The 25,769-nt window shown below is 37.0% G+C and overlaps 1 protein-coding gene across 1 annotated transcript in view; it reads right to left on the bottom strand.

Moving 5' to 3' along the window:
- RFX3 (regulatory factor X3) overlaps nt 1-25,769 on the bottom strand; it is a 236,731-nt gene that overhangs the window by 77,048 nt on the left and 133,914 nt on the right. Inside the window, exons 4-5 of the mRNA XM_035029136.1 lie at nt 20,069-20,327; nt 2,124-2,198 (exon numbers count right to left, since the gene is read on the bottom strand). Coding sequence (XP_034885027.1) covers nt 2,124-2,198; nt 20,069-20,327 — 334 coding nt within the window. The remainder of the gene's footprint in view (nt 1-2,123; nt 2,199-20,068; nt 20,328-25,769) is intronic.

Raw genomic sequence — 25,769 nt, forward strand, 5'->3', positions numbered from 1 at the left:
TAAATGTGCGTTTAATGAATTTAACTGCCTCAGAGGTGTAATAAAAACAAATCAGGACATCTAGAGAGAGATTATCACTGCATTCGCAACATTTATGCCTTTATGTCCACCGTATATACTGAAAGGTCTCTGGCGGTTGGAAAACACTATGGAAGAGTTGCCGTGCTATGTAATAAAAAATATGAAGTCACAGAGTAACACATTTATTTGTTGTTTGTGCAGCTTAAGCCAAACATTCATTAACATTAAATATTACTTCGTGAGTTTTACAAGAGACTAGTAATCTCAAAGAAACCCCAACATATCTGAAGAGTTTCCAACAAATCAACAAAAATATACAAAAAAAATGTTCTTATGCCTGCATTATTGTTCATGGAATACTAATAAATATACGAATTTAAGTTAAAATTAAACATATCATATATTTTACTAAACTGCATAATTCAAGTGAAAATGAGATATGAATTGAATAACAAAACACAATTTCTTAGAAGTCTGATAGCTCAAAAAGGTAACTGTAAACGTCAGGTGTTTTTTTTTTCCCTTATGTCCCTGTACATTTTTGACTAAAAGTGAACAACATTTTTACTTGCCATTTTCAAAACACAAACACCAGTTAGTCATTACCCACCCCCTAAAAACATACACCCTAATAGTGTACATTAAACCAGCCTTTTATCACAACTATAAATTCATGCTAACACAGCAGGGATATACTGATGAAACATATAAAAGAGTGACATATTGCATACAAATTTTCAGACAAGGGGGAAAAAAATCACATTCCTTAAGCTGTTTCAAAAAGAAAGGCCAAAACATATATTATTTTGAGATTTACAATCTATAATTTTCAACAGAATTGCAGACATTCTCCAAATTGGCTAACCTGTTTTTATTTGCCATGATACTTCCCCTTGAACAAGAAAGAACACACAATATTCATCTAAAAACAAATGTGTAAAACACATGGAAGTATTTAGTGTTATGTGGGAATATAAAATTTAAATCTTTGAAAAGTCAATTATTTAAAAAGCACGTGAAAATATTATCTGCGAACTAAAGGTTTTAGGTTTATTGAAAAAATAACAATATCTCATTTCAGTTGGGTGATCCAATTTTAGACTTTTCACTCACAAAATATGGGGAAGAATGTAAAAATCATAATAACTTATCTCTCAGTTTAAGAATACATTGTCAGTTGGGAGGACAAACTAATTTTTAGTGTATTGTCATTGATATTACTTTAGCAGAAGATCTGTCTAAAACAGGTAAGTCATAGTTCTATTTACTTTTTCCCATATATTCAGAAATCATGACAACAAAATAATTTTTAATCATCATTTCCATTGGTTCCCCGAAATTTGAAAATGTTTATAGTTTTACAAAACTGTCATTGTTCTTCTCAGACTTACCAGTGTTACAGTGATGGCTGCATCTGGTAACAGTTAAAAGCATCAAGAAATAGTAACAATGATCCTGTTTAATCTCAATTATTAGCAATTTATGGCTTATCTAGAGTCTCATTTCTTCTCTTGGCCCAGCTTCATTTTTCTGGAGGTCTCAGGACCTGAGCTCACCTAGGTCAGTTTCTTGCCTATCTTATATAGTCTTACTGGTAAATAAATCATTTTCAGACAGTTTACCATTGCGTTGGGTATTAATCATCTTTTTCCACTTAAAGAATATTACTGGTCATACAAGTAGACACGACTGTTTCCCTGCTTCGGACACAGAGATGCGGATCACAAGCATTTGCTTCACAATTAATATCAAACCAGAAAACTTTAAATATTGAAAATCCCCATTAATTAATTTTCACAAGTAAATGGCAGCTCGGTATTAACTTGGAAATGTTACATCTGTACCAAAACAGCACAAAAACCTAGTAAAGCAGTATATCGGGACCTCCATTTTTGCATTTTTGTTTTTTGTTGGTTTTTTTTTTGTTTTTTTTTAGATATTCCACTGTATAAAATAGCCATTAAGGGATACAGAGATCATAGGGGGCTGAGAAAGGAAGGTTAAGAAGCAAAATAAATAAATAAATAAAACAAGCATTTAGAAGCAAGCAACACATGCAGAACAAGCAAGAGATTAGTTTACATGAAGAAGAGGCAACTTACATGGCTGTTGAGGAGAGAGCTTCTGTGAGTGGACAGACCGTCAGACTTTTGCAGCGTCTCAATCGCCATTTCAATCTGATAATAGATGTCATTAAAAAAAGGGCTCAAGACAAGATAGTAATAAAAGGCTCACCAGAGAATTTTTGATAGATTCTCTAAAGTTCAATTTCTTCTTCAATGGTGGCTAATGAACAGCTCTCAACTAAATGTGTCTTTCCCCCATCTTCCCGCCCCACCCCCCAGAGAATAAAATAAAAATAGACACACTAATGATAAGCCCGATCGCAAAAAGTACACCCTTTTTTTAAACATTCTGTAATGATGATCAGAATGGAGGCCTGAAGATCAGGAACCCCAGTGGATTCTTTCTAGTTATGAGAAAATGTTCTTGACTTTCAGAGTTCAAGATGTGGGATGGTAACCACTCTAAAATAGTCTCCCACCTAAAGGGTATTTAATATTTGCTCTATTTTGTCATGAAAGAAAAATTACCCTGCAGATTTTGTGTTTAACATGCATTAGTATTTTAATGCAAATGTACAAAGACCCCTTCATTAAAGTTCAAAAGCTACTAACTCTACCCATTCCTCTCTTAACCTTGTATTAAAATTTGGAAGCGGAGGGTCATTAGTATGAACAAACACTACGATGTAATCATGGCCCCTACATTATATTTTAGGAAGTGGTGGTGAGGCAGAGCTATTAGAAATGACAGCAGAAATGGAACAAAAAAGAGAAAATAATTCAGAATCAACAAAGAAAAAGACAACCACAGAAACAGTTTTACGCCATGTAATCTCAGCATACCACGAGCAATCATAGCATCGTAATTAAACAGCAGGTGCCAGTAATAAATGGGATGCCCTCTTGATAACCTCATATTGGAAGATGTCTATGTCTTGGCTCCTAGTGCTAGGGCACGTACCATAAAATCAGGTTCTGAACACACTCTATTTGGTTACTGGGTTATATTAACAATATTAACTAAAGTTAAATTTAAAAATCACATTATGTAAGAGAGAAAATTGATTTCATTACTTTTATTTCTACTGTGTGATCAAATCTACATATCAGTAGAAGGAGCTATAAAGAATACTTAGTGTTTTCAAATGTAGTTAACTTACTTCTATTTTACAGTGGCTATGGAAATTAACGATACCTTGAAATTCTCACATACCATGTCTTCCCACCAACACAAAAACGGTGGACGGCAATGTCCATAGCAAAGTTTTTTTTCCCCATCAACTTCCCAATTGCTCTCTGGTGGAACTCTATCCACAGACTGTCCAGTCGCAATTATATCAGCATTAAATCCAATTTTCTTCCAAGCAACTTGGGAACTTAAATAGCTTTCATTCTATTTTATGTTATTTCCACAAGTTACTGGTTCTTCCTCCCTAGAGTTAATAAGATAGAATACTGACAAAAATGTGAGGCTAGAAATTATAGAAAAAAAGATTCTTAAAATAAAGATTATAGTAATTCATAAGATGATGTAATACAATTTGTTTCACTGTTAATTTCTTTTGGATCACAAAATTAAGTAAGCTGGCTTCTAAAACACTCTCCCTGCTGGGTGGAATGGTCACATAGTTTACCATCCTATTTGAAAATCAACTGAAGAAGGTGATATCATACTAGTGAAAAAAGACACATTACAGAAAGAGCAACGTAAATGTAAAGGGTAATGAGTAAACAAGCATTTTACTAAAATGTTAAACTGCAAAACTATAAAGGACCTCGGTAGTGGGTCTCTTAAAAGGGCATCCATAAGTGTTCTTGTTTTCAAAGAGAACACATATATCAAAAAAAGAGCTGAAAAGCCTCCCCCTTATGTGACTTTAGATCACTTCTATGAAGAATTCACTCAGAAGTCTAATTTACTACAATGCCCACATTTTCTTTCAAGTTTGAGCGTGGAGAATTCGAAGTTCTATTTCAGTCTACTAAACAAAAATAAAACGACCTGCGTCGTGTGATTCTCCATGTTGAGATGAAAGGTGAAAATGATCAGAGGTGTCACTGCAGTGGTGATGGTGAAATCCAGGTCTGTGTGTGTTTATTAATCAGGAATTTTAATTTCTTTAGGACTAAAAGGATTCGTGGTCGCTGTTTTTTATCATTAAAAAGTGGGCATGGTAGACATTTTCCATTTCTTCCTTAAACCAGTGAGGCTTTAGACGATGATTATACAGGAGGTTATTTTTTGAAAAGTCAATGCTCTGAACTAAGGTTCAGTGCCCAGTTGTACCTCTTACTGAATAATCATCCTGAAACTGAGTCACCAGGAGTTTACACATCCTCTCTGCAATTATCTGCTGCTAGGATATGTGGTGCTTGGGAGTTGAGGCTGGTTCAGGTGACCCTGGACTATTGCCTCATAATCAGGTAAGAAGCTATAGCAACTCTTCTGAGATCAAATGGTGGGATGCTCCATCCGAAATGAGATGTCCGGCCTGGAGAGACAGGTTTTCAGAGCATTAAGTAGGATTACTGGGGTGAATGACACCAAGAAACTCCCCGTGTGAAAGAGCAGGTAAGAAACGGCTGTCCATTCCCGACAATCTGGGCACATGACTTCCTAGAAAAATCAGTCTTTCCGGAAGATAAAAGAAGATCCTCATCACTATACTAGGGACGATTTTAAAACTCTCCAGATTCACCAGCTTAACACAGGGCTCCCATGAGAATGGGAATTGACTCTGGGGGCGGTTCTCCGCCAAAGACAGGAAACCTTGCTTCCATCCTCCTGCAAACATATTTTCAGCAATGGGAGAAGAGGATTTTGCGCTGGGTTTAGGCAGGCTGCTGCATCTCACTGGAGTGGCAGGAAAAAGCAAGAAAGATAAATGAGACGTTCTCCAGCTCTGGGAATCCCATGTGGTCTCCAAGCCTCAGAGACAGCCCCCACAGAATGCCTAGCCAAGTCTGAAGAGTCAATGCGCAGGTAATGAGAACTTCCTCCACTCATAAGCCAGATTTCTTTCTGACCACACGGCAGCAGGAAGATGCAAAGATCTCTTTGCAGTGTGTTGTATGACAAGGTACTACTGAGCATCATGTGAAAAATGGGGACTGCATGGAGAACCTCGCTGAGAGAGTCATTGACCATTGACCTGAAGACGATTCAGAGAAATCACGCTTCATCAGGGAGCAGGGACCCCTGGGAGTTTTGCTGCCAGTGAAGCTTAACTTGGGTGAAGAAAGAGTAAAGGGACACCAGCCGCTATATTAAAAAAAAAAAAATGTTTGGGATTGCGTCACCAGTTAGTCACTAGAGGATTAAAATGAATACAGGTGTAACACTCAGCTTCCCCAACCAAACACTGAGTTCTCAAAAGACTGAAAGCCAGGGAATGGTGTAAGTGGGTTTCCTTCACTTGGGCAAAAGACACCCCATACTAAGGCTGAAGTGCTAGTTAGAGACCATACCAGCTACTTCACTTCTGGTACAGAAAGTAGCATGATTACAACTGTGATAAAAATCTGACCACATGACAACAAGCAAACCTTAGTTCTTGGGTGGCAGATTTTGTGTGTGTATGCGTGTGTGTGTGTGTGTGCATGGTAGATTTAAGAAAGAAAAAAAAACCATGGACTCTGTAAGGCAGAAGAAACCCCTGTTATTTTGAGAGTATAGCAAGTTTATACATCTGTGGCAGATTGCATCAGTGAAGGAAGTCTTTCCTGATTTCTCAGCAATTAGGATCAGAAATTCAGAAGAGGCCAGGGAGGTGCTGTATTTCATATCCAGGAGGAAAAAACAAACAAACGAACAAAAAACAATAACAAAACTCAGTGGAGCTCCTACAAAAAGAGAGCAAACCCTCTAAGAAGGCCTTAAAGGGGACAGGGTACCTATGATCTGATGGGGGATAGATACACAGTATGACAAACATGTGGCCTCATACCCAGGCTCCAAACTCTTTTAAAGTCACTACAATGCTAATGCTGCCTTGTTGGAACCGAGGACAGGGGGAGAGTCTCCAACCACCCAGGGTCACCCTGAGGCTTGTACAATATCCAACCAAGAATCAGTATCCCAAAAAGGACTTCAGAGGAAAGTCCCACCCAAGCCCTTAGGAAAAGAGGATGGGAAGAGGAGAAGAGGGGGTCAGATGGTGTCTGGATGTCCTCCCAAGCTCAAAGAAGGGAACAATATTGTACTTTTTCTAAGGCAGCAAATACTTTTAAAGACAAAGATGAAATAAGAAAAAAACCATTTTTCCCCATCATTTATAATTCCCCATTATTATTTACCATTGGTATCTATCGATCCCCATAACATTATGGATGGCCCTTTTATTACTATAGGATGGCCCCTTGTTTTGCTGAGTTGCTCTCAGGCTTAGGTGCTCTGCTGGTGGATCGGGAGGTTTACAGGAGGTGGGGATCTGGGAAGACGGAGGTTAGCGTCCACCTCACCCGTGCAAAGAATGGGCAGACTGGTGAGAAAAGAGAAGTACAAAGAGGCTTTGAGTGACTGTGCTCTGGAGAGTGTGATGCTAAAGTCTCAGCTTTTTCCCCTACAAAATCTTCAGTAAAAGCTCTACCGCTCCCAGATACTCCAGGTACGAGTAATCAAGGCTGGCTGGAGCACAGGGTTCATTTAGGGGCAGTGGGTAATGTCAAAAAGGTAAACTGCAGTTTAAAATGCAGGAAAATGTGAAGAGGTGCCGAGTCTTTTGCATGAGTTAGACAGGATAAAAAAGAGGCCCCCTTGGACATGTGATTTATATATCCATTTATGTATGCCTATACAATGACTCAAATAGAGTATCACATTGTGGACAATTAGGGCTCTCTCTTAATGTAAATATCAACCAGTCATTCCACTACATGCTAATAAGGCAGAAGGAAAAAGAATAATTATATCACCTTATTCACTGGCTTTATAGGTCAAGGCACATTCTCTTGACTCTGAAATGGCTTTTTAATCTATTTTAAAGATTAAAGGTCAAGATTGATATATTCAACTACCACTATAATTAAAATTGGTCTCTTGGTAGAAGCTATTTCCTTTCTAGAACTGTTAAAGAAGGTGATTTAAAAATAGAAGTAATATTATAATGCTTTATGGTTTATAAAGCCTTTTTTACATTAATTCTCTTGCGATCTTCAGAGCAACTTTGTGAAGTGGGAAAGGCAAGCAATATTATCTCCTTTTCACAGATTAGAAAATTGAGGATCTCTGGGATTGAGGGATTTTCTTGAGATTACACATGTATTAAATATGAGACTGGAATACAAGACTTATCCCTCGAAGTTCAATATCATTTTCATTTTATGCAAATACAACATAAATACAAATCATGGAATATTTCAAATCAAAATATCAAATATATCAAATGAAACTCTTCTGGGGAGTGGCTTGCAAAATTAACATTTGCTAAATGGTTTACTGTTAACAAACAATAAAATTACTTCCTAATAGAAAAGGGTTTAAATATGATTGATTAAGTATTACTTGAAAATGATTTCAAAGTGATCAAGTTAAAGGCAACAAAAAGTTTTAAATGGATAGTCACATTTTAATCATCACAAAAATAGCTATCTTTAATGTATAATAATTGCATTTTCTTGTTCATACATGTTACTGTATTAACCTCACCAATTAACACAGCATTTTTTTTTTCTTTGTGAAAGAATGATAAATTCTTTAGAGAAACTCAATCAAGAGAATACACTTAAGACTGGAGATTTCCTTTGGGGTAATTGCTCCCCTGAACTCTTAAGACTTCACATTTTGAGATCAAGTAAAGCAGAAATGTTTCTACTTGGTGGCTTTTGTTCAGAAAAAGTATCTGTGATGACCAACATGAACACGTAGCCACCACACTTATACTGCTAGAAATGACAGCCTCCTGGTGTATGTATGGGGCACAGGCGGGGTGGGTGGGAAGGACTTCCTACAGGAAGGACTCCAACCAGGAACATCAGAGGAAAGAACACTTTCATTTTGTATTTAGTCTCTATAATCACTCTAACACAGCGTTTTTCAAAGTGTGTGCCTTTGAGAGCACAACAACAACAAACAAGAACACAAAACAAAGCTAAAGCTCCACTCTCCTCTTCAATTTGCCCAAAGCTGTGCTTTTCAGAATGTAAGGTGCAACCCGTTAGTGGGTTATGACATTAATTATGTGGGTCCTGACGGGCATTTTTTAGAAAATCAGTGAAATCAAATAGAGTAGAAAATAATGAGATGTCCCTGCACAGCGTATGCGTAAATATTCTGTGGAACTCTGGTTTCAGACACCTGTATATGAATGACACATGTATATACACAATCACATATGTGTATACATTTAGATGTGTACTCATGCTCATGAATGTACGTATGTGTGTGTGTGTGTGTGTGAGCATGGGGCCACAGTGCGAAGATATTTCTTATTGTGGGTTATGACCCCAAAACTTTGAATGCTCTGCACTAAGCAGTTAAATCAGTTCCCTGCAGGTCACTGGATCCCTTCTTCTAAGGCTCTACTGAGGATGTCTCTTGGGCCCAGGAGGCCTGACAATGCAGATGGTAACACTCCCCCTGAAGCTAAGGCTCTGAATATGACACTGCTCTTTTTATACGTTCAGATGATACAGAAATCAAGATGGAAATACATTACACCACAGTGATGTTGAAAAGAAGCTTAACGCTGACAGAGTCAGGACACGTTGTTCCTTTAAGTCTTAAAAAAAATTAAAGATGTCCAGATGACACCCCCCCCCCAGCCAGCTTTGGTTTCTGTCTCCTCTTGAACCAGAAAGTAGCTAATGAGGAAATCTTAATCTTACATGCCTAAGCATTTAGAGCAAAGAAGTTTTAGGTCTTGCAAGTGTCTATATAAAATCTTCTCCATTCACATAATTTTATGACATTTAGAGAAACATTTTAAATTGTTATGCTTTCAACATGAAGTTTTGGCAGTTTTGTACCACCTGAAGCTATTCTGAAATATTTATGAGGAAAAGAAAAAAAAACATTTGGCTAAAAAACCTTGCATAAATTGAATGTGTTCTGAGAATATCTGACTTAAGTTGGTGGATTGAAACCAAGACTGCTGGTTTGGTTCCTCTGATCAGTCTGTACAGCCCACATCCCTCCGCCCTCCCTCACCGGGACCTGAAAGACTGGCATTATCAGTTTGTGACAATGAAACTATTTTCTGAGACTTCGATTCCATAAGCACTCAGGGCTAGAATTACCCTTTGGGAACCTGCTGGGTTAGAATTAAGTGATAAGATTTAAGGCCAAGTTTACATTTTCAAATGTGTAAGATTTCAAATGCCTTTTGCAGATTCTTCCGAGTACTAAAGCACATGTTCACTTTGTATTTAGTCTACATAATCACTAAAACGGAGGGTTTCTCCAAGTGTGGCCCTGGATCAGTATTAGGGGAGTCACCCGGGCACTTGTACGAAATGCAAATCTTGGACCCTTCCGCACACTGAATCAAAAGCCCCGGGGGAGGGCTCCAGTGATGTATTTAGTCAATGCCCCCAGAGAAGGCACACTCAAGTTGGAGGAACACTGCAGTAAAATATTCTCAAAAATTTTCTTCTTTGTCAGGGTCATATTGCAATTACTACTTCAGGGAGAGTAAGCAGGGAGAGGATGGGCATCCATTACAATGGTGCCAGGTAACCCTACTTAAAGAGCGGTTTTGAAGTCTAAGTATTATTTGGATTTTTTGCTTCTCTTTCACTCTCTTCCTACCCAATCCCATCCTAACTTTAGGCAATTTTGCAATTTATCTTAGCAACATAATCAGAAGATAAAGAAAATTTTGGTGAATCTAAAATTAATCAACGTATAACACATTAACATTTGTGATTTAAAAAATTAATGTGGTAAGAGAGAAAAGTGAAAGGAACCACTTTAGAGAAATCTGGAGGCTATTTGTGGATTTCCATTTTTGCCTTCGAGGATTAGGCAGCTTTCTGGTAGGCCAGAACTGGCTCCAGTACCCATATTGTAAACCTTTATACTCCCAGAAGCACATGCCTGGTCCACACTGCTGGCTCAATAAATGTCTGAGTGAGTGATTAAAGAAAATAATCCAGATTCCAAGTACGTGAATACAAACACAAAACATTCACTTCTACTCCAAAATACTGAATAAGAGTAGATCCAAATATCTTTACTAAATTTAATGCCAGTTTCTGTTCTCTGAACTTCCCACGGTCTAATAAAAGAGGACTTTTTCCAGGAACAAGATTGATTTCGTTTGAATTGTGACACCTCATCGACAGTCTTCATACTGGGCTCCTAAAGAAAAGGGTGTGTCAGCTGCATGCATTCAGGGAACATGACCAGATAGATACACTTTATAATCATCAAGGGCTTGCTTGAGATTTTTGCAAATAATAAATCACTTTTTTCAAATAGATAATGTATTCACATGTCTCCACATTTTTTTTTCTTCATGCATTCTTCTGGAGATATCTTTGTGCTTATATAAGCATATGCAAATGTATGCTTCTATTTAAGCCCATACACACTACCTCTTGTTTTTTCACTTAACAATATGGAGATCTATCCATCTCTCTAGATCTCTATGTATGTATGTCTCCTCTATGTACAGATGCATCCATACACACACTGCCTCATTCCTGACTGGCTGTATAAAATCCCACTGAATGAACAAATGCACCAAAATTTATTTAGCTATTTCCCTGCTGATGGACAATTAGCCTTTCCCCAATTTTCCTGTTATAAATAACTCTACAGTGAATATGGTTGTTCACGCAGCATTTCACATATGTAAGTGTATCATCAGTAGGATAAATTACCAGACGTAAACTCTCAGGGTCAAAGGATATATGCATTTTCAATTTTTATAAAAATTTCTATAGCGCTCTCCAATCCTGTCTGTGCCAATTTAGACTCCTCTCCACAGCAAGCCAGAGGGTTGGTTTCTTTACACCCTTGGCAAGCCTCACTTACTTTTCCAGCTTCACCTGTGTGAGAGATAAACAACAGTCTCTCTTTGCAGTTTATTTTTCATTTCCTTTTCAGTGGGCTGCTCATTCATATACTTTCGCCATTTTTTGGTCTTTTCCTTTTCTCTCCTGGATTTATAAGAGTGCTCTATATGTTAAACAACTTAATTCTTCAGATACAATGTCTCAAAACTTTATGCCAGGTTGTTTCACTGTTGCCTTTATTTACTGTGGTTTTTGTCATAGGGAATGCTGCCCCTTTATGTAGTTGCTTTTTTTGAGATATTCTTGGTAGCTTCTGGATTTTACATCATGCTTCACCACTATGAAAGGATAACGATAAAATGCATTTTCCCATCCAAGTGAAATTAATTTTTGTATAAGGAGTCAGTGGATGGAACCAATCTACTTTTCTTTCCTAAATAGTTATTCAGTTGTCCCAAACATCATTGATACATACACCCTTTCTCCACTTACAGGCAATGCTACCTTTACTACACACTATATTCCTACACTCTTTCAGCCTGTTTATGGTCTTTAGTCCACCACTGGTCTATACGGATCTATTCACGTGCCAACAATCCTGTTTGAATTATTATAATTTTATAATATGTTTGAATCAAACTGTAGGGCTGTTAATACCCTACTCCACTCTCCATTATTTCTCTTTTTGCAAAATTTCTTTCACTATTCTTGCACATTTATTTATATAACAGCCTTTCTTGTAAAAAGAAGAAAATCTATTGGTATTTTGATTGGGTTCACATTGAAATATTAAAGTTAATTTAAGAAGATTCAAAATGTTTGACACTGAAACTTCTTTTTCAATTATGCAAACTTTTTTTTGTGTCCCTTAAGAACTTTAAAGTTTTATTTAGTAGCTGGGTCTTGCACATATATTGTTAGTTTAACACATGGTGTATTTTAAATTTATAATAAATGAAATATTTACTTCCATAATATTTTCTCTTTTTTTTTAAAGATTTTTTTTTTTTTTTTTAATTTGAGAGACAGAGAATGAGAGACAGAGAGCATGAAAGGGAGGAGGGTCAGAGGGAGAAGCAGACTCCCTGCCGAGCAGGGAGCCCGATGCGGGACTCGATCCCGGGACTCCAGGATCATGACCTGAGCCGAAGGCAGTCGCTTAACCAACTGAGCCACCCAGGCGCCCATGCTTCCATAATATTTTCTAACTACTGTTGTTTGTATCTAGAAAAGCTACTGATTTCACTGAATATTAATTTTACTGAATTCTTATTATTTGTTACAGTTTTTCATTTGATGCTCATGGTTCTCATCAGGTATATAATTACATCGTCTGCAATGCTGACCTCTTTTTTTTTTTTTTTTAAAGATTTTATTTATTTATTTGACAGAGAAATAGAGAGCACAAGTAGGCAGAGTGGCAGGCAGAGGGAGAGGGAGAGGCAGGCTCTCTGCTGAGCAGGGAGCCGGACGTGGGGCTCGATCCCAGGACCCCAGGATCATGACCTGAGCCAAAGGCAGCCGCTTAACCAACTGAGCTACCCAGGCGCCCCAATGCTGACCTCTTTATCTCCTTTCTATTTTCATATTTTCTTTTTTGTATCTAACTACATCTTTCTTGTAATTTTAAAAGCATGATTAAAAACCTCACATCTTCCTTTCCTATAAGGCAGATGGGAAAGGTACTAAAACTTACAAGTAGTAAATTTAAAATAAATGTGTAAAATTATTTCTAACATTCTACAGTTAGATTACAAAAGTCCTAGCCAGTAAAATTTATGGGTACCAATAGTTTTAATCAAACACAATAGCTAGGTTTTAAAAGAAACCAGATAATTATGTGGCCAATAAACACAACTGTAGTTATGCATGCTGAGGAGGTCGGTAATCAAATCACATGCTTTTGGAGGATGAACTGATAAACATGGGAACATGGAGAAATTTTCTCTCATTTGAAAACTGGTAATTGGTCATAGGCACTGTGCTGTATTTTCCCTCATTAAACGAAAAGACATAGGCCAGTGGAACAGTCAGTATTAAAATTTTATGGGCCTAACTACCCTATGATGCAGTAATCACAATACTGGGTATTTACCCCAAATATACAGAAAAAAAAAAAAAAACAATACTAATTCAAAGGGATACATGCACCCCTGTTTATTGCAGCATTATTTGCAATAGCCAAGATAATGGCTTGTAGTGTCCTTTGATAGATGAATGGATTAAAAAGATATATATATAAGATTGGAATATTAGCCACAAAAAAGAATGAAATCTTGCCATTTGCAACAACATGGATGGAGCTAGAGAGTATAATACTAAGCAAAATAAGTCAGAAAGACGCATACGATATGATTCCACTCATATGCGGAATTTAAGAAACAAAACAAACAAGCAAAGAGGAAAAAAAGAAACAGAGAAACAAACCAAGAAACAGACTCTTAACTATAGAGAGCAAACTGACAGTTACCAGAGGGGAGGTGGGTGGGGGGATGGGGGGAAATAGGTGATGGGGATGAAGGAGGGCACTTGCTGTGATGAGCACCCGGTGAGGTATGAACTTGGTGAATCACAATATTGTACCCCTGAAACTAATACAACACTGTAGGTTAACTCTACCGGAATTAAAATTGTATGGGTCTGATAATGACTCATATGTAACTCACGGACTACGGTGTATTTTAATTTGTCACCAATCCATTTATTTCATATCTTATCTGGATTACCTGGTCTCCAGGAGTGAAACATGAGTGATTTTTTCCTCCTTCAAAATCTAGAGTAGTTTCAAACTAGTAAATTAATTGGAAATGTGATGTATAAATACAAGGATCAAGCAAAAGTTATACAAGAGGTCACCCGGAACATAGCTTATTTCCATATTCATTAAGTAGCATTTACAAACATGAAACCTTCCTAATCTAGATTTCACAGGAAATAGAATCTAGCCCTTTCTGGCATGTTTACAACACCCCTGTACAGTTCTGAAATCCTGTTTCACTAGGAGATGGCTAAAAATTAAAATAACTCATACTTGGCTTTAGAAACTCAGGGGAACCCATCAGCTATGCTCAGGAGAAGCCAAAGGCCCCTGTCATTCTGTTTGTCTTAACCTTCTAGTTTATCAGGATTTCTAGGAGTCGAATGTCTTACAGCCTTAACCATAAAATTACTGCCTCTAGATATCAGCTTCAAGGCTGCCGCAGAGTGGAACTGAGTGATGGCTGAATGGAACATAGATGAACCGATGGAGACCACCAGTCGCTCAAAGTCCCATTTTATTAAGTGCTTGGAAAATGAGGTCCCAGAACCTTCAGTCAGTTTAGGATTTAGTACAGGAAGCAGAAGATTCGGGGTACTCTCTGAGGAGATTCATGTGAGGGCTCAAGTTGGCCTAGAGAAAACAGGGCACAGGAAAACAGAACATGCTAAGATTGTAACGGACATACATACTTCTGCCAAAATAAGTGGAGAAGTGTTTTGTTTTGTGTTTTTATCACTGAGACTAACTGGAAGACTACGAAAGTTATTTAAAAGAGAAATGATTATCTTTGTAATATGTGAAATATATAAAATAATTGATTTATGCACACTTAAATTAAAAGGTTTTCTTCCAAGCATATCTTTATATATGATAATTAAACAGAAATTTTCATCTCATGTGACTATTTTGCTTCTCTACCTCTATATAGCCATAACCCAGAATCCAACATTATTTTAACTTTTTTTTTTTTTTTTTCCTCTGGTAAGAGAGACGGGTAGGTTGGCTCCTTCTGCAACAGTCATTTCCCATAAATATAAGGAAACCCTTCCAGGACTGATGTGAAAAAGAATTTCTGAGACACACCGTTAGGTGAAAAAAAAAAAAACCAAAAAAAACCGAGATGCAGTATTGTTTAGTTACTATTTGTATTTTTAAAAATGTAATGAGCAGTAGACAGAGAGAGAGACATTCTGCTTGTATATTCACAGAATATCTCTAGCATGATACTCGAAGAACTTGACACACTGGTTGTCTCTAAGGAAAAGCATGAAGAACAGGGTCAGGAGGACACTGCATCATGCACACTCCTAGATCTTTTCACTTGTGCTACTTAAGAATGTGTAACTAATGTGTATACACAAATTAATAAAAACAGAATAAATAGCCACTGGTACCATTCCAGCAAAGGAATAAGAAGGGCAAAAGCATTTTCTGGAGGCACTAAACACATTCATTCATCTATTTTTTTTTTTCTTAAGTAATCTCTACACCCAACATGGGGCTTGAACTTATAACCCCGAGATCAAGAGTATATGCTCTACCGACTGAGACAGCCAGGCTCCCCAACCATTCCTCTTTTCAGAAAAAAAAAAATTCCCTTACACTGAATCCATAAACATGTAAACCCAAGAATAAAGAAATAAAAGCATCTCTAAGTCTTAAACAAATCTTAACTTTCTATAATTACATAAGCTAGGCCAGACTTCGACTGATATAGCAGCAGATGGACATTCAAATTTCCTTCCAGGTAACTGAAAGAAATTATGGTGTTTTACATTAATCAAAAGAGGGAGAGAGATGAACAATATTTCAACACATTTCCCTTGTGCCTCTTGGTGGGATCTACTTTTAGTGAGAGCCATTTAAAATATATAATTACTAAATGTATATATAGAAAGGTATAAAAATTAGCTTTCATATCACAGTCTAAAAAATGATTAATGTAATCTTATTTGGCTAACAAGAAGAAAAAAGAACTCCATAAATAACCATCTAATTATAAGAACACAAATGTTATTTTATGGAGAAGTGAGTAAATAAAGCTTCTTAAATTGCTAATTATTATAAAGTCTGGTATAAAATAAACTATGTTGTGATGAGCACAAAAACATCACTAACTACAATCACAAGGTTTTGATCCTCAAATGCAAATTGGGTTCAGGTTCCAAAATTCTAAAATTCTACAAATGATGTGGTTCTACAGAACAATAATGAAGAAAAACAAGAGATTTTTTTAAAGATTTTCTTATTCATTTATTTGAGAGAGATGGGGGTGGGCATAGGGAGAAGCAGACTCCCCGCTGAGCAGGGAGCCCGACACAGGGCTCAATCCCAGGACCCTCAGATCATGACCTGAGCCGAAGGCAGACGCTTAACTGACTGAGCCACCCAGGTGCCCCAGAAAAGTAAGAGTTTTAAATGAATGAAGATACACAAGGAAATATCATGGTGATGCAGTTAGGAGAAAGATCAAAGTATGATGAGCTCAGAGTTGTGACTGGAGCATTTAACTCCTCCACCTTAATATCCATGTGCCACTGAAATATTAACAATAAATAGATTCCTAGCATTATTAATTTAATAAAACATAAAACATTTATTCAAGTAGTAACTTAGCTGAACTCACGTCCAGTGATGTTCCATTAAAAATATTAATCTTTTTGAAACTTATTTAATACTATCAGCAGGAAATGCCTATTAATGTGTGTATACATATTTATATAAATAAAAACGTGTGTGTGTGTATAATTATACACATGGACTCCACTGGCCAAATTAAAAAGTACAGTAAATAAAAGGAGAAATAGTATTTTGACCAAATCTGAATATCAGTAGTTTATACCAGAATATATATTCATAAAATAAAATTATAATGTTACCATCATAATCTTTCAGAAAATTCTGATATTTCTATATAACTTGAAATCTGAAAACTTTTACCATGCAAGGATCAAATACTAAAACAAGTTATGTAAATGTTTTGTCATTTAAAGTTATAAAACTAAAGGAAATCATATGCTCAACTGCAAATCCTCCATTAATCACTCAGAGATCCTTCTAGTATAAGAAAGATGGTCGTATACTGAATATTAGACTAGGTAAGAAAATATTTCAAGCGCTATTTATTTTTCTTAGTAATGGCTTCAATCTGAAATTATCTTTTTGTTTCTATTGGCATATCTTGGCAACTGGGTTTGCACACTGGGATAAACTTTTCTTTGAGCCAGAAGTTATTCCTACTAAATTTAGATAGAAGTATTCCTGTATTCCGGAAACCTTGCTACCCACGAACTAAGTACCCAAGAACTCAAAACTTAACTAGCTTCACATCAACTGAATTAATTGACTGTACATTCCACTTATTACAGCCTCGTAAGCAATAGCCCAACTGACTATTTTCCAGGCAGGAATTCTGGCCACAGTATAGCCTACCGCTACCCGTCAGTCGTGTTAGGCATGCTATAGCTATAGGCTGAACCCTAAAGAACAGCCAGAGAAATGAACTTCAGTGGCACAGCCTGGCTCAATGTTTGAAAGAAACAGCTTAAGTCTTGACCAACAAGTTGCTCAAGATTATGCTCATACGATTGTACAGAGAATGAAAAAGATACATGAAAATAAGCAAATTCCCTTTAATGATATGGTACCCACCAAAAAAAATCTTGAGTTCTAAGAGTCTAAACAACCAGAAGCTACAAATTTTCTAACATTTGGCAAAAGGAGAATGGTAGAAAATTGTAAATAGGTTGCACGGCACTTAAACTTTGTTAACTTTACTAGAATAACAGATGTGAAATTGTACCAATCACCACTTCATTGTGAATGAAGGAGATGAAGCTCTTCTGCACTATTGAGAGGGGGATCTAAATCAAATATAAATTTTGATAATAATGGAGGATAATATAATAAACACAAGCAGATGTATATTTAGATTATATATATCATAGGACTATCATTTGTGCTTTGACCTCATGATTTTTCCATGCAAAGTTATCTTTTTATTTAACTTTTTTACTCCTTTTGCTAACAAGGAAATTTTCTTGTAAAAAAAGAAAACAAGCTACCAACCTTAACAAGACAACCTTAAGTATTAATGCTTTTTTAAAAAGTGTAAATTAATATATACAGTTGATACTATGAATTGATTGTTTTTAATAGGTTTCCACTATTACCAGTTATTATAACTCAGTTATTTTAAGTGTTATAATAAAAATCACACATCAAATCTGTGTAATGGATAACTTAAAGAGTAATGCCACTTTTCATACTCTACATAGAAAACAAAACAAAACAAAAAAACAAACTATAAAACTTACTCTGTTATATTTGCACCCATATTGCCATGACCCCAAATAATCAATTTTATTAACTCAGTAATAACACTAATAAATTTAGTAAACCCATATCCAGTGGATGAGGATGTTAAGCAGACAGCCCGCAGTCTGTGAAGACAGCAACGTCTGGAGAAAGGGTTGGCAATGGGCAGATGGTATGCCACTAAAAGATTAGTGGGAAAGAACTCTTTCTCCCCATTTTTCAGTTTTCCTAAGGCCCTGATAAGCAGCAAGTGTTCCCCTTTTCACTGAAAATGACTTTCTGAGTGGCCTTTATGAGGAGCACTATAAAGTACCAGCACCTGGTCTACCTCTTTTCCTTTTACGGTAAAGATATAGTTATTTTTACATCTAGAACATTTTACAATTCCTTTGTAAATATTATGATTTTGAAGTCGGGAGGAAATTAAGATATCATTTAGTTTAACTAAGCCCTTATTTTACTGCCAGGGGAAATGAGGTTCAGAGAAGCTATGATTTCGTTTCTAATCTACATAAATATACCAGCGTGACTAAGAAGTTTAGAAATGTCATATTTAGTGTTATTAAAAGCAAGAGACAAACACACATAAGAAATGCTTCAAAAACACAAAGAAAAAAAGTACAAAAAAGAGCTCTCCCTCAGAATGGCTAGTCTTCGGTTCTGATGTTAGTAGGAAACAGTAAATTAAATATAATGAGCTTTCGGAAATGGATCGGGGAAAAGGTACTAAGTGATGAAAGTCTGAACACATATAATGATTACAAACATAAAAATTATATACAAAATACTTACCAAGTACATACTATATCTTGAGGAAAATCCATAAAATGATAAATACAAAGCCTCTCATAATTATTTCCTACCCAATTTGTTTCTACCTCTATTTCATTATAAGAACAAAATATACAGCAAGATTATGAAATGCACTTAATTCAAATCCCCAGCCCCCTTTTACATGAAGCACCTACATCACCAATTCCATTGCTACTTTAGCTGGGGGGTTTCTAAGTGATTATTCTCCTTATACTTAGCTGAGGTGAGACTGGAAAGCTCAGGACACAGAGTTTGATGATATCAAATTCTACACAGCTCGTTATTACTGTTTCTAGGAAAGCATTCTAATACATTAAAATCTGTGTCAAAATAGCTATTTGTATTAAATTTTAAAAACTTGGAAATTCAAATACATAGGCATGTTCCTCCGATACTTACTCATGCCTATCATCAGGGACAACATACATGTTTTTTTCATTGGAATCACCTAGATCAGTCCTTCCCAAAGTGTCTCTGTGGTTGAACGGAGGGACTTCATAATATGGCACATGGGTAAACACTTCCAACCTTACTATTTAAGTATGGGTTTTTATATACTTTAGAAAAAATTACTCATGGTTTTCTATTTTAGAAGTGAATCAATTTCAAAAAAATACATTCAGTAAATAATAGTACAGCTGACTTAAGTGAATATGGCCAAACTAAATGTCTAAGGTTTGGGAAATGCTGCCCATATGGTAACTTCTCTGGTGATGAGTTAATGTAAAGACTATTGTTGAAAGATGTGAAAATTTAAACTCAACTGTATTTTACTCTTCATAAGCCAGGGTAAATCAGCATAAGATAAAAGTAAGTTCTTTCAGTAGAAATTCACAGTATTTTACTGAATATCACTGAAGGAAGCCTATGAAAATCAGCATTAATGAGTAAGACTCACCTCTCTTCCCATTATTCATAAAAACTTCCCAACTCACATAACTGTGGGGGACATATCAGTATCATTCTGCATAGTTCCACATGGACCACATTCTGGATAATACCAAAGTACTAAAACTGCTCAATACATTTGTGCCCAGCCCAGTCTGTGTTGTTTTTTTCCCTCGAGAGAGGAAAATGTACCATAGAGGCTACCAAGAAGCTAAATTAAACAAATAAAAACTCAAATACTTACTGTCGCTGGAGAGGCCCGAGTGGTATGTGTCACTGAGTGACCGGAGTTCTCCATTGAATTGCCGATGAGATAGGTTCCTCCAGAGCTGCTGATGAGTTGTCCTCCCGTGACGCCCATCTGAATCCCACCAGTGCCCACCATGCTGTGGGATGAAACCACGGTAGTCACCTGCGCAGAACTCCCTTGAGTATCAAAGTAATTCCCTCCAGTGTTTTGGCTGTACATCTGCGTTTCCGTGTAAGGATAAGTTGTTGTCCGGCTTTAGAAGAAGAAGGAAAAAGGAAGCAATTTAGTAGCTTATTTATATCATCCTAATTTTTTTCTAGCGTGAATATATGTTTAAAATGTTAGCCTAGCCTTTGGAACAAGGAGAGTTTTGCATTTTTGTATGAAACTTCACTCCGGAAATGAAGGGTACATTCCTTTAGTAAGTACCTCAACACTCCTCTGTACTTGAGAACTTTTGCCCTTGACTAGTGCCTACCTCCAGCACATAAATAAGCTCAGGTCTCATCCCGCCAAGAAATCTTGCTGAGCGACTTCTCCAATTCAGTATAATGCTTCCTGCAGAACCCAGTTTTAGAAAAAGGGGCTGACAAGTCAACTCCCCATGCTACTTCCCATTCCTGGGTGACTTCAATAAACCTCCGTGACCAAGGGAGTGTGCATGGATCTCTTTCTTGCCACCATAAGGACCTTGAGCAAACAGTTCACTCTCGTTGGACCCTCAATCCCTATCTCTACCTCTTTCTCTTCCTTCACACTCAGGTTCCTCCCTGAGGAGATGACTAGGCCACCCTTCAAGTCCTTACCTTTCAACTTAGCAACAAATGCAGTGAAGGTTCTGCCCTTAGCTTTTCACTGCAGTTGCTTCTAATAAGGTTGCTTGTGACCAAATCTAAATACCAAGCTAAAAGGCTGCTGTCAATCCTTATCTTTTTTGACCTATCTGCAGCACGACATTGTTGACCACCTCATGTTGCCCTTTCCTTCCTTCTCCTGTTCTGATTAAGCAGCTTATTTGCTTGATTTATTTTTCATTTCCAATGGACTATCCCTTACATTTTAACCTGACTTTGGTTTTCACTTCTTATTCTGAAATAATTATAAGCTCACAAGTTGCAAAAATAGTACAGAGAGGTATAAAATACTTTCATTTAAAACAAATTCAAATACCCAATGGAAATTCCCAGTTCTAACATCATTCTCTTCAACCCCACATCCCACAGCCAGTCACTACTGACAATTTGGTGTGTATGTTCTCAGACATTTTCTATCGTATATAGAGAGTCTCTCGGTCCTAACTTCTCTTGCTCCTTAGTTTCTATGGCATTTCTTGTCCATTCTTTGCTTTTTTTTTTTTTTTCACCACTACCTAAAAGGACCTTTTGGAGGCTCTAGTTTTCTGGTACTTTAAATACTAGTATTTTCTGAGGTCTCCATTTTTAGCTCTCATTTTCTCATTTTTATTGAGACCACTTATTTTTACCATAGGCATGCTCATACATGAGTTAATCTCTCTCTCTACTTTGTGGTTATACTTGAAGAATTAAAACCTGGGTTTCTAACAGCCCCCTGGTTATCTCCACTAGGAAACCCCATAATAAATGGGAAGTCCCCATATGTAAAATTTAACTTATGGCTTAAAAGAAATTCCCTTTCTCTCTTGCTCCTTTTCCTATGCTCCCCCTCTTGGCGGAAGACAGCACAACTATCCTCAGCTCACTCTTTCCTCATCTAGACTGACATCAGTCACTAAGTCTTACTAGTTTTACCTTCTAAATAATTCTCCAATCCTCCTTTCCATTCTCATACTCACTTCCTTCTCTCACAAGATTCTCTACTATAATTGCCCCCTAATTGGTTTTCCTTCCTCTAATTTGGTTCCTTTGCAGCCAGGGGAACTTCCCCAAAATTCAAATATGAAACACAAACTTTTCTTAAAAACTTCTCCATGATTCTCCATGGCCTGCAGAAGAAATTCAAAACCATTGGCCTGCCTTACAAGATGCAGCAGGGCTGGTGCCTACGTGATCTCTGGACAGGTGATTAGCTATGTCCTCAAATGCTTTCCTCACTTACACCACACTGACCTTTTCACTGGTTCCTCCCAGAGTTATTTTTTTTACACCTTACCCTCTGTGGCCAATCCCCGTAGGGCTGTTATATTTTGTTCTCTGTACTTTCCCAACACCCTGTGCATCCCTGAAACAGCTCTCAATACACTTATTAATTTCCTCGTGTCTTCATACTCCTGTGAAACTACGTTCTATTCCCATCTGTACCCTCAACATTTAAACAGTTGCTGGTATGCAACAGGCACACTAGTCAAGAAATAAAAATATGATTCTATTTAAAAGTATATTTGACATAATAGCCCCTTTCATAAATTTCTAAAACATAAATCCTTTTTTGTTTTGTTAAAATGTGAGAATTTATGTGAGAATTCTAAGATGTTTTGGTATCACTTAAAGCAGATCATTCAAACCCATTACAAATTATACTTGTAATATAATCTATAGTGTAAATTTTAGTAAAATAATAAAGGTGCTCCGAAAGTATTCTCCACTGGGTAAAGTTACCACTTTCCCCAGATCCAGGTATAAATTTTAGTTTGGAGTGATGAGTGAAATAACCCCATAGAGAACATTTTTTTTTTTTTTTTTACAGATAGAAAAAGGCCATTTAAAATACACACACATCATCATTGCTCTATTTCCCAGCTGGGGAAGTCCATTTATATATTTCTTTCATTACATATTTATATAAGAAAAACCAGCCATGTTGCTTTCAAATTTAGGTAAAAAGAGAAATGTGCTCATTTTAATTTATGCCCACTAAATATGATAGTGACCCTATTTCACTGTGCTTAAATAACACAATCTGATGATGATATTTAAGTAAAGCTAAGTAAAGTGTAGAAATACATATATGACAATAAATACTTCCACAAAGCTGGGCATGGTGCTGGCTTTCCTTTTCACAGTCTGAACAAAATGATTAAGCATGCTCTCAACACGAAGCTGATTTCACAAGTGAAACATATAATAGTTAATGATCGCTAATATTTACTGACCATTTCCTATGCAACAGGCACTATTTAATGTGCTTTTCAGGTATTGACTCGTTTAATCTTCATTACAACTCTATGAGATAGGTACTATTATAATTTCTCTTTCACAGACAAGGTGAGTAATTGTTTAGAAAAGGTTAGAGAGATTACATAGCTTTGTCCAAAGCAAACAGCTGGTAAAAAAAAAAAAAAGTAGATTTGGGGGGCACCTGGGTGGCTCAGTCAGTTAAGTGGTTAAATGTCTGCCTTTGGCTCGGGTTGGCCTCCCTGCTCAGCAGGGAATCTGCTTCTCCCTCTCCCTCTGCCCTTCCCCCTGCTTGTGGTCTCTTGCTCTCTCTCTCTTTCCCTCCCTCCCTCTCTTTGAAATAAATAAAATCTTTAAAAAAAATAGATTTGGGAGTCTGCACTTAGCCCATGTTCTCAATCGTTTCATCACATAAAAAGAACTTTTTGTGTATGTCATTATTTGTGAACGACTGTGGGAAACACCTCTACAGGTGTTACAGGGAAGGCACGAGCCTCCTGTTGCTATCTGGGATTTGCTTACACCTGCGCTCACTGTTCACTAGAACCACACTCCCCTTCTCTTACTCAGCATAGAAACTGGGAGATGTCCTCGCAATGGTAAACGAGGAGAGATGGAGAAGGCGGGATTATTTCAGAGGATACTTACTCACCACACACTTGGCTTTTAGAGGTTCTATGATCATGGAAGTCACTACTCTACCATAAGAGAAACATTCCAAGGGATTTAAATCGCTCCATCTGTTGGGCATGCCTCCGGAATTCTCGGTGAACAATGGTAATACCAACCAATGCATCACAGATACATAAAATCTCTATAGCCCTCAAGTCAGTATGAAAACATGGCAACCCACTTTTATTTTCATACTTCCTTCTGGTAGGTAGAGATCATTTGTGAGCTATAAAGTGAGAAAAGAACAGGAGAAGGGGAAAGTCACTGAAGAGTGTGCCTGACTCACAAACTATCCTCATTACTCAATCATGACCCATGGGACAGGGGAGAAGACTGGGCTACTGCACAGACACATATTGGGGTAAAGACTGACAATTTTGGGAGGGGAGGACAAAATTTATTAGGAAGTGAAGTGTCGAGAAGGGTTTTTGAATTTGTCTTCTGACAAATGTACCCTTGCAGTGGGAATGGCGGAGACTTTTAAATGGGGTAAGAGAGGCAGACCACAATATCCTTAGTCCCTGTCCTTTAAAGGTTAAGATGGTAAGCATTAACCCATTGTTGGAGTCCTGTCTCCAGAGGCAGAGCCAAAGTCATGCACAGATAGCTCTGAAAGGTCTCTGCCGTGTGTAAATGATTTAAGCTCCTGGATAAATACTGAAAATTTTACGTTAAAAAAAAAAAAAGAAGCACCAACAGCACAAAGTTCTTTCTTAGGTACTGGAAGTAATGACTCTTTAATTCTGATACCTCAGATCAGCCTGTTTTTCATATTGTGTAATAAATACATATGAGTTATTGCTTGAACACTATTTTCCCCCCAATTTCCAAAACATATGTTCCAGAAAATTACTCAATATTTGGCATATCAGACTGAAAGCAGCTTACTATTTCTGGACTGTACATTCCTGAAACAGCTAAATTCCCAAGCAGTTCTGTGCACATTTGAAAAGTGCTACTGTGTTCCTTTCGCTTGTTCTTTATTGATTGCCACAGACTGTTATGAAAATAATGTGTCATATTATTTCTATAGCAGAAGAGAAGACTTTCCATTGTTCCACATATGTATCCAGTAATGAATGTAAATACGTAGATATGTGCATATACTTGCTGACAAAAGCTTCTTCATAGCTGACTCTTTTATAAGGTTCTATGTAAATGTCAGGACTGATCCATTGAATTCAGTAAATTAGTGCTGTTTGCATCCCATCATGCCTCAGCATATACCTTGGCTAAGCATGACCCTGAATATTCCCTGCTTGCTTATTCACTAGGATGATTATGTCAATTTACCTTAGCTATAACCAATTTTCTGTTTTCTTTAGCTTCGAGTGTCTTATCCACAACTCCAAATACATAATATCTCCAAACTATGTGTTTTGTATTTTACCCAGGTTTTGAATAGACTCCCACCAATAAGCTAGTCAACTAGAAGATTAAGCAATGGCATGAAAATGGTAAATTAAGGAAATAGAGTATCTTGCAAGTTTTATACCATAAAATGTATTATGAAGATAGAATAGAATAAGCAGATCATTGCAATACCTTACACAGGGAGAATGTTTTATTCTTTGCAGGCTACTCTGTACACATTCTTTTAACAAATATTTACTGAGCATCTACTCTGGTACCTAGAATAAAAGGAACAAAAGAGACATGACATCTACGGTCATAAGGACTAGATGAGGAGTAGGTGGTCAAAAATAAGAAATTCAGGGGCTCCTGGGTGGCTCAGTCGTTAAGCGTCTGCCTTCGGCTCAGGTCGCGATCCCAGGGTCCTGGGATCGAGCCCCGCATCGGGCTCCCTGCTCAGCGGAGAGTCTGCTTCTCCCGCTGTCTCTGACCCTCCTCCTTGCTTGTTCATTCTCTGTCTCTCTCTCTCAAAAATAAATAAATAAATAAATAAATAAATAAATAAATAAATAAATAAA

This window comes from Mirounga leonina, unplaced genomic scaffold (genome assembly GCF_011800145.1).
Source record: "Mirounga leonina isolate KUSES-001 unplaced genomic scaffold, KU_Mleo_1.0 Mir_224, whole genome shotgun sequence".
NCBI lineage: Eukaryota > Metazoa > Chordata > Mammalia > Carnivora > Phocidae > Mirounga > Mirounga leonina.